The 19,787-nt window shown below is 36.7% G+C and overlaps 2 protein-coding genes across 2 annotated transcripts; one reads left to right on the top strand and one right to left on the bottom strand.

The window, feature by feature from the left end:
* Positions 1 to 4,613: 4,613 nt before the first annotated feature.
* Positions 4,614 to 6,989, bottom strand: LOC128867475 (stress-activated map kinase-interacting protein 1). The gene is made up of 2 exons (XM_054108692.1): positions 6,094 to 6,989; positions 4,614 to 6,029 (listed from the first exon to the last, which is right to left on the bottom strand). Exons 1-2 carry the CDS (start codon positions 6,871 to 6,873, stop codon positions 5,016 to 5,018), a joined length of 1,794 nt encoding a protein of 597 aa, XP_053964667.1. The 5' UTR covers positions 6,874 to 6,989; the 3' UTR covers positions 4,614 to 5,015.
* A 1,435-nt stretch (positions 6,990 to 8,424) lies between these two features.
* LOC128866555 (cyclic AMP-dependent transcription factor ATF-6 alpha) lies at positions 8,425 to 13,158 on the top strand. Its single transcript, XM_054107380.1, has 3 exons — positions 8,425 to 8,616; positions 9,344 to 10,830; positions 10,978 to 13,158. The coding sequence occupies exons 1-3, from the start codon at positions 8,580 to 8,582 to the stop codon at positions 12,415 to 12,417; spliced, it is 2,964 nt and encodes a 987-aa protein (XP_053963355.1). The 5' UTR covers positions 8,425 to 8,579; the 3' UTR covers positions 12,418 to 13,158.
* Positions 13,159 to 19,787: the final 6,629 nt, after the last annotated feature.

The following is a 19,787-nucleotide window of genomic DNA, read 5'->3' as shown; positions in this document are numbered from 1 at the left end:
CATCACTCGATATTGCCACAAAGGAGTTGCGATGTTTAAGAAACCTTTACTGGAACCAGATTGCCGTAATTAATGTTGACAATGAAAACGGCGGCCGCCGTAGCTGAATGGGTTGGTGCGTGATTACCATTCGGAATTCAGAGAGAAATCCTTGGTTCGAATCTCGGTGAAAGCAAAATTAATAAAAAAACATTTTTCTAATAGCGGTCGCCCCTCGGCAGGCAATGGCAAACCTTCGAGTGTATTTCTGCCATGAAAAAGCTCCTCATAAAAATATCTGCCGTTCGGAGTCGGCTTGAAACTGTAGGTCTCTCCATTTGTGGAACAACATCAAGACGCACACCACAAATAGGAGGAGAAGCTCGGCCAAACACCTAACAGAAGTGTACGCGCCACTTATTTATTTATTTTTTTTTTTAATGAAAAATCAGAGGAAATCCCCATTCATAAAGGCGTTAGGCAAGGATGTATATTATCACCCATCCTTTTCAACATCTATACTGAGAAAATCTTCCAAGAAGCTCTTTGGGATTTACATGAAGGCATTCAAGTTAATGGTGTGCTTATAAATAATATTAGATATGCCGACGACACCACACTTTTAGCAGATAACTTGAACGATTTGCAAACGATATTAAAATTGTTCATCACGACGAAAATTACGGTCTTAACATTAACATTAATAAACCGAAATCCATTTATGTCAGCAGGAGTCACGCAGGAGCAGACACTAATCAAACACTGATGGTTCAAAATTTCGAAATAGAAGTTTCGAATTTCAAATATCTTGGATGCTGGTTGAATGAAAATTGGGACACATCAGCCGAAATAAAAACCAGAAGAGAAATGGCTAGAGCTACATTTTGCAACTTCAGACAGATCTTAAGCTGCCATGACTTCGATATTAATCTTAAAATTCGTTTTGTGAAGTGTTATGTGGGGTCTGTGCTCTTATATGGCATGGAATGTAGGACACTCAAAGTCTCTGATATGAAGACTCGAGGCTTTGGAAATGTGGTTTTAGGCGAATTTTGAAAATTCCGTGGACCGATCTGGTTTCTAACTTAGAAAACGTCGCAAGACAGCTTATTTTGCACACATCTTGAGAAACACCAAATACCATATGTTACAATTAATATTGGAAGGAAAAATTGAAGGGAGATGATGCGTTGGCCGGAATAATATGCTTTAAATAATGTAGTTAAGAAACAAAAAGATATAAAACATTGTATAATCGCTATACATTCGTAAACGAATAAGCAATACAGAAGATACACACATAAATATGCTATATTTTTTTAAATACTGTACAAAAACGTATATCGGCGAAGTGGGTAATGTGTGAATTCATCGAGTACTTCCAAATGTGAGGAGGCCAACAACTCCAATGATAGAATCGAACTAACAATTAGGGTATTGGGATATTAAGGTCAAGCAGCTACTTCATCTATTTTTTTTATTTCACGTTTTTCATCAAACATCTCACAAACCGAAACAATTTGAAGTTGAAGGACGGCCGAAAACGGTAGGGTGTTCCATTTGTGACACAACAGCAGCGCAATAGTACCACAAATTCGTGAGCTGTTGTGCTTGCACATCTTTCAACGATATGTGGCCTAAAAATATTTCAAAGTGGCATAATTTTACAGTCTGCCTAATGGAAGCGTGACCGGAAAAATTCAAACTTAGAGTTCCATTATACAAAATTTAAATGAGGCTAAATAAGCGTACGCTTTTCGCAATACGCGTTGTGCAATTTAGAAATCGTATGTTTGTTTTACAAAATGAGTTAGGCATATGAAAAACGATTTGAAGCAGTGTGCCTATGTACACACCCCAAAGGTTCAAAAATGTCACGTGTATCTGCAGCAAAATATTTGAAGAAGTCGAAGACGTGTATAAGTAAAAGGGGTCAATGAAATCTTCTCTTCTTAATTGGTGCGATAACCGCTTACGCGATTTTGGCCGAGTTTAACAAAGCGCGCCAGTCGTTTCTTTCTCGTGCTAACCGGCGCCAATTGGACACACCAAGTGAAGCCAAGTTCTTCTCCACCTGATCTTTCCAATGCAGAGGAGGCCTTGCTCTTCCTCTGCTACCACCAGCCAACGTAGCCGCTGGATCTTTATTCGCTGCGCTATGTCTATGTCGTCGTAAACCTCATACAGCTTATCGTTCTTTGGCCTGCAATATTCGCCGTTGCCAACGAGCAAAGGTTCAAAAATCTTGCGCAGAATCTTTCTCTCAAACACTCCAAGCGTCGCCTCATCGGATGTTGTCATCGTCCACACTTCTGCGCCATACGTTAGCACGTATGACCAATGAAATACCGAAGTTAAAAATGTTGACTTTCTCAGCTGAGACCAAAAACAAAAAAACCTCTGCAAAGCAAGATGAGAAGATCATTAATTTTTTTGTGACAAAGCCGAACTAACCGTTGCGTGAAGTAGAAGCAGTTTTAAGGAAAAGTGATGTTAATGTATCCAAGGGCATGATTCGAGAACGTTTACGTGCAGAAGATCTCAAATTCCGGAGCATATTGAAAAAAAGCGCTACTCTTATTACCATACATTTCAAAAAGGTCTTGCATGGGCTAAGACAAATTCAGAACAGAATTGGGCAAATGTAATATTCACGGATGAGTCTTCTTCTTGGGCGAATAGTTGCATACGTCGGTCCAGGTGTACTGCTGATAATCGAGAACTTAAACGAATTGTCCGGTTAATCCAGCCATCCAAAGCAATTGGTCTCGGCAGAATAAGCAAGTTGATACTCAAAAACTTAGGACAAACTCAAGAGGATATCTCTGGAATCTGAAACCTGGAAACCCGTCAACAAACGGTTCCCAAGTAGTGAAGATACTTCAAACCCGACATAAACGCGACTCCATCTTGAAGAAATGCTAACGCGCTACCAAGGTGAAAGTCAGCCGAGAAGAAGGAATGTTATAGTGTTAGTGGGAGCATGCCCAACATACCGTTGATGTGAAATCGCTTAAGCATTTATCGCGCCAATCAAGAAGAAGTAGTACTACTACAACAACTGATGAAAAACCGACCAAAAGCAGAGCTACTACAAGACCAACCTCAAAGTTTCATACATATCTCGTTTTTTCATTTATCGATATTTTCTACTTCTCTAGCATGTAATGACTTATTTTAACTCAATAAATTGCATCTGTTTGCAAATTGCATGGCTAATTACCTCTTATATAACTGTTCATAACGCTTAAGCTACGGTGAATAAATAAATAAATAATTGCTAATAATAATAATCCGCTCAAATTATACTTATACGCCTTGCAAAAATCAAATGGAGCGCGTCAACAATTCGCATTTGATAGTCAACACACCACCGACGCAGCAACCGTTATCGCGACAGCCGGAAATATATAGAGGCAGAATTTCAAGTTCATCTGACAATCAACGACAATGTCGTTGAGGCCCGATCGTTTGCGAGCGAGGAAAAGAGCAGAGCTTTACACTCTCAGCATGTTTCATGGAAAACCGGAACTGCAATTGCAATTATTTCAAAGTACAAACCGATCAAACAAAAACGAAGCTAGACTGCAATTTTAATGCACTACAAAAAATCATGCATATGCACGTACATACATATGTAAAGAGAAATGGCGACGACGGCAGTTGGGCTGAGCAGTTGACCCTCAACGCATTTCTATTTTTACATCAAACACAGAGTGCTCTTGAAAGTGTTTGCTTTTAATTTTCATTTCACATATGTGTATATGTATATGAATATGTGCATATCTTGGTTCGTGCATATGCTTGTTGCTTTTGTTAGCGGCATTTGTTAAAAATTAAACTCATGCAAATAATTTATAAGAACGAACAAGTTTTGTAGATGTGTGCGTACGCTGTGCAAACACTTAGTTTGTTCCGTTACACACTTATTACTGCTTTCACAATTCGACAATTCATATAATTTAATAAATCGAATTGTGCGATGAATATTTACACGTATGAGGAAATAAATATAAATAAGCAGTAAATAAACAACAAAATCTATTTTAAGCACAACTTTTTGCTAAGACGTACTGCCCTGGACAAGTGAGGAGACATTTAAATTCATATTTTTTTTGCACTTCCTGCAAGAGTAGTTTCAGGAGTACAGGAAAATCTAGTTTTTGTTAGCGTGTGAAAAGACAAATGCAATATATATTGTAGTAACTGCACACATAGAATTAAAATTAAAATTATTTTAATATTGCCTTTAGCTTTTTTTTTTTATTTTTTCCTTATTCACTCCGCTCGGAGCATAGGGCTTCGAAAAGACTCTTCCGTTCTGGGCTATCATTTTTGCGCCGTCCCCTGTGATGTCTGCCTTCTCTGAGTATACTTTGGCCGAATGCGAATTCCTGCTGCCCTGCGGATTCCAGTCCAGTGCCATTCTCGTGATGCTATCTGGTGGTTTTCTAAGCGTATAATGCCTTTAACTATAATCCAAGTTAAATTAATTTTTTTCTCACATTGAGGTCTTAACCGATGTTAAAACGAAATTGCCTTAATTCGTTGGTATAATATGTAGACTTTTGAGGACTACAAAAGTGCCATACATAAATTTTCAATATGCCCCTTTGTTTGAAAAGACTTCTATGTATATAAATTTGTGCCCGAAGCTGGCTTCTATTTTTGGTCTATCTTGAGTACAATATAATCGAGCCTTTATGCAGTCCGTAATCATAATCAAATACATAATCCATTTTTTTATAACACTTATTGCAGTAACTAATTTTAATAAGTTTGCATCATCAAATATGATACTTTTTTAATGTTGTAGCAACATTTCAGTTTTTTTCTTCTAATTTTAATAACCTAAACTCGCTTTAAATAATACATCATAAATTCCATTCACGACCGTCGGAAGCATAAATACGCCACGATCAATCAAAACGTGCATTTGCCGACTTGAATAAAGAAAACATCGAGTTCTGCTTGCAGTTTTCGATCGCATAGGAGTCCAACATCACACGAAAACAATGCCAATATAAGCGCAGATACTACATTTTTAATTGTTTCTTTGCTTGGTTTTTTTCCTGCTTGCGTTCCCTCGACTGCAGAAACTCACGCCGCACTTCACTGGATCTCACCTTTAGTATGCAATTTAATTTGTTAAGAATGTGTTCAGCAGTGTGGGTGTCAGCTTCGAAATCGTAATGTTTAAAACGCATGTGAGAGTAATGATGGCCTGAGGCACTACCAGTACTGCTAGAGGAAGTTGAGAAGAGACCAAAGGGTGAGTGAACGTGCAGATAATGGCCGGGGCTGGTAGGCGAATGTGGCGCTGCTGTGGCACCGCTGCCCCCACTTTCAGAAACATGAGTTGTTAATTTCATATCAGCAGACGTTTTGTTACTATTGGCAGATGATGATGAAGAGGACGACTTTAACCATATGCGGAGGGTTGCTTTTAAATGTCGGCGTTCGACTATTTCACAAGCTGCAATGACATCAATAGGGTAGGTGACTGCTTTTTGTTTAGTCCAAAATTTTGCGTTCTTGTGTTGATCAATTTCAATACGCTCTCCCGAAATGCCAAGTGTTACCTCCGTTTTGAAGAAAGGTTTACCGATGATATTTAAACGATATGTGCGATACATAGGCGCTTCCAGCATGTCATTATGACTCATCATGCGCTCTTCGTAATCATCATTGTTGCTTACAGTAGCACAATTGGAATCCTCTTCGTCTCCATCTCCACCGCCATTAAGCTCAATGCCTTGCAGCGAGCGTACAGCTGCAGCTGCCAGTCTTGCTTTGTCTTCCTCAGAGGTCATTGATTTTGTTGCCGCATTATTGGCGTAGTCGATACGTGTTACCTGAGCTAATGGCCGGCGCTCAGCTAAGGTAAGATGAGAAAATCCGAACTTCGAACAGGGTTCTCTATTGTCGAGTGGAGGAAAGTCGGCCATATCATCATTATCTTCAGTCATGTACAGCGCATAATGACGAATTGATTTCAATGGAATATCCGGAAATTGTATTGTTGCTTTATAACAAACGAGCCCAATCACCTGTATAATAATTTATATATATTACATATTTAAGGGCTTATAGCATAAGAATATTTAATCTTACCTCAATAATTTTGGCACTTGCCAATACACATATTTTTATAGGGTAATTGCGCTCTCGTTCGGGTAACATACTTAAGAAGACGTGTATACGTTTTGTTTGAATGCCTGTCTGAGAAGTGCCATCGAAACGTGCGTATTCCATGAATTTGTTTTGTGCTTGCTTAGGACTATTTGCCAACTGCAGTGCCAGCTTGCTTTTTATTGTTCGTGCAGTTTTAGCCGTACCCCCACCAGAGTCGTCGGTCACATCAATATCTCTGCCATTGTTTTCATGATTGTTTGTCTTCTGAACCAAAACTTGATTCACTTTTTTTTTAACGAAAAAATCATTCCGCTCTGGTGGCACAATGTCGTCATCGTAATTTACAGACTTTGTTTTCGCCGCCTTTCGACGAGCTATGTCCATTTTTTCCAGCTTCGCTGCAGTATTTGAACGAAACCTATGCGCCCCGATCTCTGGGTACATTTGAATTTCAAATGACTGTGTGGATAGGTCCATATCTTCATCATCACTTTGGTCTAAACCCGGATAGCACACAAAGTCTACTTCTTGCAATGCCGGATCTAGCATGCGTTGAAATTGTTGTTTATTTCCAACCGATTTTCTGTTCTGTGCTCTATTTTGATTGACGATATTATTCGGTAATTGATATTTACGCAAAAAGTGCTTGGGCATATCATCACTTAACATCACAGTCTCACACATTCCCGTATCGTCGGTTGAGATAAAGGAATTTCGTATGTGGGAAAGCAACCAATGTTGGTTGCTATACGTCGCCATGATCGTAGGTTTTACTAAAAATATAGTTTACATAAATTAGAACAATTCAAAAACTTGAAAATTGTGCAAAAATAGAAAACAGCACATATAATATCCAGACACCAACAACTGACAATAATGACATTAACATTAATCAATTGGATAAGGTTGCCACTGAATTGAAGAAACTATGGGGTATGAAGGTATAGCCAGAAGTTTGGAAATTTATAATTAAAATTCCTTATAAATTTCAAGTTATAAGATTGTTAATTCACAATCCAAAATAGAACCCCTTGGTGCTTGATAGAAACGATTTAAAACTTCAGGTGCCCTTAAATTTACATACATATGTATATCGTTTCGATTGAATGCATCAATTCCGTTGAGCGCCACGCATGAAAACGCAAGAAATTACATGCGTTACTATGCGTTTTCTGGAGACATTTTTGCAAAGTCAATAACAAAATATTCACACTTTTTTAGTATTAAATTCACAATTCTTTCATTGTCTTCGGTTCTGCCTTTGATTCTTCGAAGACAGTAAATTTACATATGATGTGATGCAACTGGCCAATTTGGGGAGATTTTATTGTAATTCGCGAAAAACTCGAACTCAAAAGAAATAGTTTGTGCGAAACAGAACAAACCTTGTGCTTACACAAGGCAATGTTCTAAAGGCAATTGAAAATACGTCTTGTCAGTTAAAACGGAAAAAAATGCGTAGTTAGGCGTTCAGACAATTCTAAAGAAAATTTACTTTTAAGCAACCTCTACTGACTCAACCGATTCGTATGATTTGCTGACTGTAAAGTAAAATTTTAAAATCTGGGTATAGGATGGTAACAAAACAGGGAATACTGTTTGTACATTGTGAAATCTTAATTATTTTTATAGCGCGTAACCGACAGCTGGGGAAAACATACATGCAGATTCATTATTAAATTCGTTTAATAATTTGCTATTTTGTATTAAGGATAATCGATTAAATAACAAATTATAAAATATTCCCAAAAAGTGGGCGTATGAAGACGCTTGATTGGAAAATCTGTAAAAAACATTGCTACGAACACGAAGAGTTTTATTTTCTCGTGATACTATTGGATTTAGTCTGATCTGCCTCATGGCTGACCATTTTTTAATATTATTTTTTCAGCATATTCATTTTCCAAACACAAAAAAAAAATTGAAGTAAATCGCTCAGTTTTATTATTATATATTCCATATACATTTTTGTGAATGGGTGAAATGAAAATTTTTCTTTTCTCAAATGAAACATGCAATATATGTGCTGCGTGATTGGTAAGATTTTCATAATGTTGCCATACAACGAGATGACATTTTTTTCGAAAAAAGAAACCATTATAATTGACGTGACAAGCTCAAGCCGAATTCTTACAAAGTGATAGCAGTAGTATAAAAAAACGGTTAACTGTTTACAAAAAAAATAACCCAGAGCTCTTTGATATTCAAACTACCACATCGCCCGAAAAAAGTAGTTAAGTTGCTCCATTGTTAACACCTTGTATGAATTCGTCTTCGACATGCACCTCTGTTATTTGACATTTGGTCGTTTCCTTGTTGATTTTGCTTTCGTAGGCAATTTTGCATTGTACAAGTGATTGAAATTGAAAATTATCAGGTTTTATGATTTTATCTGGCAAATGCGTGTAAATTTACGGCATGTTTCTTAAGTTTAAATAGAGAAATTAGATGCCCAAATTTATAAAATGGATTTGGAGTCGTGTGATGCCGGAAGTTTTTACGGTAAGTGTTTTCTCCAGGGGTTTGAGTAGCTAAATGGCCGTATGTTTTCCTATGTTCTTGTTGCACATTGTGTTCAAGAAATACAATTACGTTGAATTACCATTTCAAACTAATTAAATCAACTAGACTAATTTAGAGAAAATACATGAACAAAAAAATCAAATTTAATAATAAAATCTATGATTCAGCATTGTTCTGTATTCGGTGTCATTCACCATGTGTTGGTGAACGGCGTATTAAAATTGTATATATGTACATATATAAATATGTAGGCTTTTTAAAAGTAAAGTAAAGATATGAAAATATGGGAAACCTTTTTCCAGTAGGAACAGCGAACCTACGAGTGTATTTCTGTCATTTTCAGCTTTTCATGAAATCTCTTGATGTTTGGAGTCTGGGTGACTCTACTTATAGGACAACATCGCAATTCGAGAAAAAACCTCCCAAAAAAGATATGCATATGGCCTAATTATTTATGTTTACTAACTGTGCTTTGTCATATTCCAATAGATAAGAAAAAAATGATATTGGTCTCATTGCTTGATGCATTGCATATATGAACATTCATCTAAATTTATGTACTTATGTACATATGTGTGCACTGTGCACATTGCATTCAGCTGCACATCTACATATACATATTATCTTAGATCAAGCGATATTCTGCTTTAACTAAACTTTATAATATTTAAAACTAAAACAGTAACTAAACTTTTGTTTTTTTTAGGAAACTTCGACAGACTGTTGCCATCATCCGATAATTATTCCCTCGATGATATTGAAGAAATTCTTCGTTCTACCGATTCCCATCTTGATTCTTCCATTGACTTGAACAACCTTACGCCCCATAATGTACATGATTTTGAAATACCATATAAAGTGGAACTTAATGATTTATCATCGCAATCTGTACCAACGCTTAATGAATTCAACTTTGGTTTGCCCTTAAGTTCCAGTGAGCTTGCCAGCCCTGCAACATGCACACCTGCGTTCAAATTAGAGCGTACCTCATCAGTTTCATCTATGGATGAAGACAGTTTTAATCCCGATGAGTTTATAAATTTTTTCCGCAAAGATGACGACATAAATATGGAGTTTCTTAACCAGAATGAGTTGCGACAACGTAATAATTCCTCCCCCACCGGGAGTTGCAGCAGCTCAGGAGGCAGTTCAACGAGTGGTGTGCAGAGTGATGTCTCATCAGTTGCTTCGCGCTCGCAAACCTATATGGAAATTAACTCGCACGCAGATTCAGAAAATAATATCAGCGACATAGCCTGCAACGAAAGTGAGGCAGCACCTGCAACTGAAATTAAACAAGAGGACACTTTTGAACCTATAAACGTATTATCTCCAACAGTTGAACAACAACAAACTATACTCTTACCGGCTGCAAACACAAATAATGTTAGTATTTCTACCGTGCCGGTAATTATGCCAGTAGTTCCAATGAACAGTGCTACAACGCACGCGGTTCCCACATCTGCTGGCTCTCTGCAGTCGGTGCAGCAAGTGCAGCCCATCAGTGTGCTGTCGGGCACATTAATTCCTGTGAAGACGCTACCCTTAAAAGCAATAACGCAAGTGAGCAGCAATGCTAAATCCACGGCACCAATTAAAATTGGTCCGAAGTTGGCACCGAAAGTAAACATCAACAACGCCACTAATACTATTAAAACAGCTCTTGCTCCCACAACGAATGCCTCCAAAATCGTTCCTCCTGTTAATTCCAAGCCAAAAACGGTATTTCTAACAATGAATGATTATAAAGCATTAACCCAAGTAAATGGGAAAGGTGGAAAAAGCGTTGGAACAACAGCACCAAAAATTATATTGAAAACGGCAAGTGGAAAAGTAATAACTGCTAATAAAATTGTGTCGTCTGGTAATGGCGCATTAGGTGTACATCATAACTTTGTACCAAAAATAGTTAAAACAATCAACGGGCCAGTGGTTGTTAAGCATCAATCAACAAAAAATACGCATGGAGGGAACTGTACTATTGGAACAGCTGGAAAGGCGTCCAGTAATGCCGGCCCTACCAGTCTTAGCGTTTATAAGGGACTCATTGATGAAAAAATGTGGAAGAAACAGCAGCGTATGATCAAAAATAGGGAGTCCGCGTCGTTGTCGCGTAAAAAGAAAAAGGAATACGTTGTTTCACTTGAGTCGCGTATTAACGACTTGGAGAAGGAAAACTGTACATTGAAGGGAGTAAGTTCCGATTACTACACATTTTAGTATAAATGTCTATATTTATTTAATCTGCTTTTTGAACCTTTTATGCTGTGGAACTGCCTTATCACTTGCATATAGTTTTGCTGAATTGCTATTTTTCCTATTTTGCTTTTGCTTTTTTAGGAAAATTCATCACTGCGATCCCAATTGGTTGCTTTGGCACAATCTTGCCAGTGCAAGAATAGCAACATCAGTGAGTTCGTGTTGAACACATTGGATATCAACAAAAAAAGTTGCGCCAGCGATCAACATGTGAAAATCGGTTCGAAGCCAACCATCAGAAGTCTAAAGCAACGAATGACAGCCGCTAACATCAAAAAGAATATAGCCATTCTATTTGCTATGGCTTTCATGGTATCTATGAATGTGGGCAATTTCCAGAATTATATGAATAAAAATTCTATTGACAATTCGATTGAGTCGGCTGCTGCTTCTGCTGACGAGCCCGTCTCCACAAACCGACGGTTGCTTTGGGCCGAAACAGAAAGTGAATTTAAGCAGAAGTTGAATAACTCCAAACGAGAAACTGAAATGGATGTGCCACCACTACATTTCTTACATCCAGTAAATCGCTCCAAGGCGGCAGTGGTAAGTGAACAAAATGGGAATGTAGCAACCAAGGAACTGCCGTTGGCATCCGATGCAAATAAATGTGCTAGCGGCTCAAATCACACGGAAAATCATCGCTTGCATAGCAATTTGCATAAGTGGATAGATGTAAACGATTATTTGAACTTGAGCTTGTATGAGAAACACGGAACCCCCTTGGACAATGCGCTACGATTTGGAAAATTTTCATCGCCCTATTTTGACGGGAAACCATTGCAATTGCCTCTACAAGAGGCTGTGCCACCGATAAAAATGAAACGTAAAATAATCGTGCCACCACCATCATTGGTACACAATAAACAAGCAAAACTGGACACGGCACAAGCAAATGGAATTGATAATAAGTTTGAATCTGAGCACGAAAAAAACTCTCTGGAAATTTTCAAGCCAAAAATTAGCGAGGAATACCTACGTCTGTTCAAGGGCATAAAAAGGCAAGACGATACATTTTATGTGCTATCGTTCAACATGGATCACATATTGCTACCTGCTTCAGCCTACAACAAGAGTGCACGCCCAAAGATGACTTTAATGCTACCTGCAGGCGATCCAGCAATTAATGGCGACATAGTGCTAATGCAAATTGACTGCGAAGTGGTCAATACAACTGAGTTGGAGCTGAAATCATTTATGATACCGGAAAAACTACGCCCACAAAAATATAGCAATGGCAACGTCCATCCAATGCCTAATCCAAATGACATGGTAAATAATGAAACACGCACTAGGGAGGAGCAGCGCAAAGAAAAGGGCGCCATCCCTGCGATGCCCAAACAAAAATCACCACCAAAAACTTATTATATGTTGGGCCCCCGTTCGGCAGCTGCAGCAGCTGCAATGAAGAAGAAGCCGACACTCGTAAGATTGGGTAGCCACGAAAGCATTGAGAACATCACGATGAGTGCTTCAAATAGTTCGACGATTTTTCAAAAAATCCATAACACCGTGGGATGATATAGTAATATTTTAAAGAAAAATCGGGTATAAAATGCCTATGCAATAACTGTGTCAGTTGTTATGACTCATTTATAGTTATATGATGACATAATATATTAATATTTAAATATCGGCGAAAACATTGCTCAGCATTTACATTTATAAACGTATGTACATACCTTAATGTATCCCTGGTGAGTTTATTCACCAATAAGTGTAAAAGTATTTAAGGACAATGCTGCTCCACATGACAAGAGCAAGGCAATCGTTTATGGTTGATTTACAAATGTGTTAGTATATTGATTTTCTGCATATCTTTTTCAAAATCTAATTCATTTCAAAGTTTGCTTTGCTTGTTGTTATGCTTTCTAATACATATACATATTTAATATGTATGTATGTAAATGATAGATTAACTTTTTATCGATGATACATTTGCAGATTAGGCTAATATTTTATTTTTTAGTATTTAAGCAGTTAGAAATTTATACATAATGGAATATACATATATACACACCGGTTTGTGCCGTTCTTATCATTTGTTGTAACGAGTTGCTTGCATATTTGTACCATTCACTTTCCTATAGTTAAATTTTCTATTCGCTTTGAATATATTATATTATTATACATATAAGAATGCAACTGAGTGTACTCAAAACAATTTTTTTTTTAAATGTATGAGGTCAACGGTTATGTTTTCATAACCCAAATCCTGTGTCTTAGACTTGCAAAAAATAATTTCTTTTCAATAAACAAAACTCAAAATACTACATACATATCTACTTACTCTGTTATTACTACTTTTTAATTGACATAATTTGTGAAAATTTTTTCCTGGGTAGAGGTAAATTTTCAATCATTAAAGGTTTGCTCCCTTGTGGCATTAGAATTTTGACACTCCCTTACAAAAGGTCGCATTCAGGAAGGTGAAGAAAGTGGAAATCAGAGCATTCACCTCGTAATTGGTTCTTGAGGAGCCAAATTTTCAAGGTTTCATCTGTCGAAGTTTCTTATTAGGAACACTAAATTGGCCGCCGTAGCCGAATGGGTTGGTGCGTGATTACCATTCGGAATTCACAGAGAGGTCGTTGGTTCGAATCTCGGTGAAAGCAAAATTAATAAAAACATTTTTCTAATAGCGGTCGCCCCTCGGCAGGCAATGGCAAACCTCCGAGTGTATTTCTGCCATGAAAAAAGCTCCTCATAAAAATATCTGCCGTTCGGAGTCGGCTTGAAACTGTAGGTCCCTCCATTTGTGGAACAACATCAAAGACGCACACCACAAATAGGAGGAGGAGCTCGGCGAAACACCTAACAGAAGTGTACGCGCCAATTATTATTATTATTATTATTAAATTGAATTTTACTCAGAAGGAAAGGACAATCAATAGTTTCAGTAATTATACGAATAATAAATGTCGTCTGCTGTCAAGTTCTTTTAAGTCAGTCAATAAACATCGGGAGCGGTATGATGGTAATGGTTCTGAAAAGTTTAAAGTCGAAGCGCAAAATGAAGAAAAGCGTTTTTGTACCGTCTCAATCAGATTAGAGAGACCTCTTTGGTACGTTCTCCAAATAACAGCGTCATACTCTAGTTTCGATCTAACAAAAGCACAATACAATGTTTTGAGAGTGTGTGGGCTACTAAGGGCAAAAATAACGCCCAAGTCTTTGATAACTTCAAAGGATTACAGGGGGAGGCAACAATGTTATACGAAGTATGTAAAGTATTGGCTGATTTAGCAAATTTAACGTGAAAGCATTTACCTACGCTTAGTGGCAAATGATTTAAATATCACTATGACATGACTTCGTACGAACTCAACATTCGTGGGTGTGGAATTGCGTGGCGACGGCCGATCGCTATAAGAAAACCCCTTTGTGCTGTCTTTTGATGTTTCCTGTACGAAAGATGTATCTTAGGATCTTCAAATGTTGACTTTATGATTTAGAGGAGGGGCATATTTGATGTATTTATGCTATCGTATTCGTCATATATTAGGGGGTTAGCGGTTATCAGAATTTTCAAAAAATTGTATTTTCTGTTCTTGCATTTTCTTAAAGTACAATATAATATCTTAAAAATATTGTGTGAAAATTTTAAGTGAATACGACAATACTTTTCGAGTTATTCAACAATTAACAAAGGGCGTTCAGGCGCTAATTCTCACCGATATGCTGAAAAAATGGATGAATTCGTGTGTGCAGAAAGTGACAGATACGCGCGCTAACGATAACACACGAGAAGGTGGAGTGCTACGTAGGCAACAGCAAATCGATATTTTGGAAGCTGCTATGACGGCTGAAGAACTATTATATGACCCAGGAATAGATGACACAGTGTAAGTAATTAAATAATTCGTATGAATCTACATAAATCCATAGCAAGACTTTAAATGCGTTCTTCTCAAAACTATGTTTTTTGAACTGGTGGCCACTGTAATTTAAAAACCGCTTGGTAGATCACAATAAAATTCATACTGCTTTTGAAAAACATAAAAAACTCGTGCCTGACCGAAAGATTTTCTTTTTTCAAAAATTTCGATTTTTTTTACACGATTAATTATCGGTTTTTTTCTCGAAAATCTGAAAAATATTTCCAGAAGCCGCTATATTATTGGTTTTGAAAACAATAAGCTTCGATCAGGCGCAAGATTATCTATTAATAAAACTAATTTCTCTCCTCCGATTGATTTTAGATGAATCTCAAAGGACTTGCGATGATCACCGCAAGGGACTTCTGGAGAAACGGGCTCCACACAAACAGCGATAACTTTTACAATTTCTTTTTTGAAATTTTGCTAAAGTCAAGTCGAAACATGGTGTTTAATGCTATGTTTTTATTTTTGTAAAATAAAGCAATTGACTAGCAAAAAACAAAGATTGAAAATCATAATTTTTTCGGGCCTCTGACTAGCTCTAACCCCTTACTACAGTAGAAAGATGGGTTGCTGAATTTAAACGAGGCTTTGAAGACGATCCACGTTAAGGACGTCCGAAAACAGCAACACACCAGAAACCGAAAAAAATACAGAATATCGTATTGGAAAATCATCGAGTGACTTGAAGAGATTTAGTAGAAGTCCTAGGCATCTCATTAATCAGTGGAAGCAATATTTTGACTGAAGTACATACAGGGTTTCAGAAAGCTATGTGCTCAATGGGTACGGCATTTTCCAACAAAGAAACAAAATCACATTCGCACGCGATTTTCTTAGTAACATTTAGTGCGTTTTCGATCGTTTTCGTCGATTCATCATTATAGATGAGACTTGGATCTATCACCATGATCCTAAATCAAAACAGGAGGCTAAAGAGTGGTATGAACCTGGTTCATCGGCTCCGAAATTAGTTCGTGTACAGAAATCGGCCAAGAACGTGTTAGCATCAGTTTTTTGTGATGCGAAAGGAATTTCGTTTGTGGATTACTTGAAAACTGGTAAAACAATAAATTCTGAATATTATTGTATCCTCTCGTGAAGAAGACCCAGTTTGTAGAACAAAAAAATTATTTTTCATCAGGAAAAGACAGGAGATTCTGACAATGGCTAAAATCCATGAATTAAAGTTGGAATTGTTAAAGCAACCACCGTATTCGCCAGATTTGGTCCCTAACGACTTCCATCTGTTTCCAGACTTAAAAAAAATTCATGCGTGGGAAACGTTTTTCATCAAGTGATGAGGTCATAACAGCTGTGGAAGCGTATTTTGCAGTCCTTCCAGATTCTCACTTCAGGGATGAAATTGGAATCTCTTTGGAACAAGCGTATAGATGTTGAGGGAGACTATACTGAATAATAAAGTGCATTTCAAACCATAAAATTGTGATTTCCTTATCGAACTGCAAAACTTATTGAACAACCTAGTATGTACTAGATAAATCTAAAAAACAAGGTTACGTGCGTAGTCTATCATTAGCTAATAAAAAATGAATTCCACACACCCCATTAAATAAATCCCACGTAAAAATTATTAAGTATTCAGAACACATTTAAAAAAGTTTTGCTTTTTTATGCATACATTAAAGCACGCTTTTACATGGAAAAATTCGATTGCCTTTGTAATAATTGTCAGTTCAAAGTGGAAAAATATAGAGTCGTCGCCTCTATCCACAAAAGATTTCCAAACGACCATTTTTCAACTGTCGCGATGAATTTTGCTAGTCGTCTGCTAAAGAAAGGAAAATAATTCCTAACTGGCGCTTTTGATTTCGAATCTTTATTAGTTTGTTTATATTTCAAACGAGCGACAGCTGAGTTTAGCCTTCGGTAGGCCTTATTGTCAGCATGCAATTTTGAATAGTTCAAACGCATGCATACGAATATTTCTGAAATCTTCACAGAACTAAGCGAACTAGAATTCCGGTACTTGAGCAGATTTTCCTGCTGGTATCAGTTGTACATTGCATTTGCATATACCTGCGCATATCTAAAATAGGAGTGACCCAACCCAAAGAAAGACGAATGTCGCATTACTCGCTCAGATGCCAATCGATCTCGATACGAGTACACTCATGTCACAGGTGCGACTTACTACCTTTTTTGTCGTTAATAGAATTTATTGAGTAATCACTGCCTTGCTAGAAATGTTATTCAGAGATCATGACGCAAATCGAGAATGCAATTCGTACTGTGCTAAGTTTTGTAGCACAAAAATATTCTATTATTGTTTACTAGTTCAGTTTATTATTACAATTACAATTACAATGCTATATTTTTACAAACAAAACAAGCAACAAGCACTCGATGCTGGAAGAAATGATAGTTGAACTCGTTCTCTGTATAATTTGCTATTATTTACTATAGTTTATCAGCACGGACGCTTGTAATTAGTTGATTGAAATAAAAATCAATAAAATAATAAAATAAAGTCGAGAAGAAGTTAAGCAGAAATCGCAATTTATATCCCATGTGGTAGAATCTCCAATAACGATTTTTTTTATAATTTTAATTCCCTACTTTTGAAAAATCCATGCTTGCTTGAAATTACTGTTATACATAAGAAGTAGGCGTTAAAAATTATTCGCTCCCTTTCAAAATATGTGCAGTGTAAACCTAAGGGACTGAAGAAAGTGTCCGCTTTTGGGAGGTGACCGTTAGCAGAGAGTAGGTTGGGTTAGGTTGGATTTGGCTGATCCTGAAGACCGCACATAAACCAGAAATGTATCTATAGTGACACTAAGTTTTTGTATGAAGATAGGAGAGAGTTCACTGTATTTGAATTTTTAATCGAATTGGTCGTTGAACGAAACAACTGCAGCCAGAATCAAAATTTCTCTTTTATGAAAACATGTTTCATTCATTTTATAAAATAAGGCCTTAGGCAATATGCTAAATGAAAATTGGTAGAGTTCGATGAAGTAGTCTTGTTGTTGTAGTGGTTGAATATTCCTGCTGAAATATTAGTAATTAGCGACTACCGCCGTTTTACTACCACTGTTTCGTCAGTTCTCGTGTGATTATGTTTTGGGTTTTTGAAGTCAAACTTCTTAGGCGTCGATGGACGAGCGATAATGGAGAGTAAAATTTCAAGGCCATCAAAAGATATAACGTAGAGGAAAAGGAGAGAGAGAGCTATACCTTATATACCTCTTAGATACATTTTAGGCTATTTTTCCTAAGTTTTTCCTTGGGGTTGCTAGTTTATAGTGAGAAATAACACTGCCTACTTCTTGGCGCTTGTTTGTTGGTGCAAACTTGTAGGAAATACGTTATATTTCCTTGGTGCCTACTATTTGAGGCGTTTTTGGCCCCAATTTTTTTGGCGTTTTTTTGGTGTGTACTTTTTGGCGCTTATTTCCGTTTACCGCCTAGTGCTTGTGCGTACTATAAAGTGCTATCCATTCCGGCGTCGGATTTATTGGTATTGCCTTGCGGCAATTTGTGTCGTTGCTGCGGAATCGCTGTGTTTGTAGCGAAAACAACCCCAGTTTTGGAAATAATCAAAGCAATTCTGAATAGAGTCTGGCGAGAATTTTACAACTTTCCCTTTTCCACCTTTCATGAATAGAAACTGCTCCACTTATTTCGCTCTATGCTCTAAACATAAACACTTTGAAAAAACAAAAAATGTTTTGGAGAGAAGTAAGTATCCCGAAGAAAAAATAGCAGATTATATTCGTTTATTTTAAAAGATTTTCGCCAACAAACGATTAACGATATTAGACATATTTACGTTCTATCTTCGTTTTTCTTTAATCCGAAATCATTATTAGCCGGCATCGTGAAAATTGTCATGAAAAGAGTGATGTTTGGGACTTTGCGATTTATTTTAAAAGAAAATGGTTAGCGTCGTAAAAAAAGAATCATAAATTATTTGTAAACCAGTGTAAATTTCGGCTTGCATTATTTGTAAGTTTCATTTTGCTTCCTGGCAGTAGATGATTTTGATGAGTAGTATTTCAACAGACAAATTTCCATTATTATATAAATATTAATATTTTTTTTTTGAATTCGTAATATATTCAATAGTTTTCTTCTTTCTTTTGTTTACCCAGAACCGTCTTTATCAGGATAATTCATTTTTTTTTTCTAATAAATAAAATGTACAACGATTACTTTAGAAATTTAATTTCAAAAAGTATAGCACGAAAATGTTTGGCATCGCAGTGTGCCAAAAAGTAGCTTCAGAAAGTTAGCTATAGTACATTTTTGGCTTCTTTGGAAAGTACTTAAATGCTTACAATGACTTTCCGAAACCCTTCATTTTGACAGACTTGCTGACCTGTTTGACAATTCCTTTGCCATGAAAACTAAACAAAGTACGTTTAGCATCCCAGATTGTTTGCAGATATACAATGATACCATAAGTTGATAGAGGACCATGTTTTCACCGAATAAAAGATGTGCATCCATTTTATAAAGACTTGTGTCTAAAATGTTCCTATGGCCTGTGCTCTAATATTCTAGGTTGTTATTTACTTTTGTACTTATGTACTTTGTATATTGTATGCACATACATATTTACATATGTACAAACACACACATTTATCATCATAAATGACCTCTGGGATTTTAAATTTCGCTACGCACGGATTTAAAATATTTCCGCATCTGGTTTTATAATCCATTGTATGTAGTATGAAAACAAATAATCAAATAATTAAGAAACATGTCCCATCGTTTGAGTGATTCTAAGATTGACGTGCATTAACGAGCACATACATATGTATGTACGTGTATATGCGCAAAATCATAGTAATTGCGTAGTAGGAGTAGCTTCCTATAGACAACAAATATTTGTACTTGTATTCAAATACAAACATACATGTGAATATTTAAGTGACTGTTAATTGCGCGTGTGCGCCTTTTTCTACTTTATTATATTTTTTTCCTTAAATAAAATTTGTGTATGTACATATGTATGTGTGTGTGTGTGCTCGTACAATA

Source organism: Anastrepha ludens, chromosome 6, assembly GCF_028408465.1.
Source record: "Anastrepha ludens isolate Willacy chromosome 6, idAnaLude1.1, whole genome shotgun sequence".
Lineage (NCBI taxonomy): Eukaryota > Metazoa > Arthropoda > Insecta > Diptera > Tephritidae > Anastrepha > Anastrepha ludens.
This window is presented reverse-complemented; position numbering and strand designations above follow the sequence as displayed.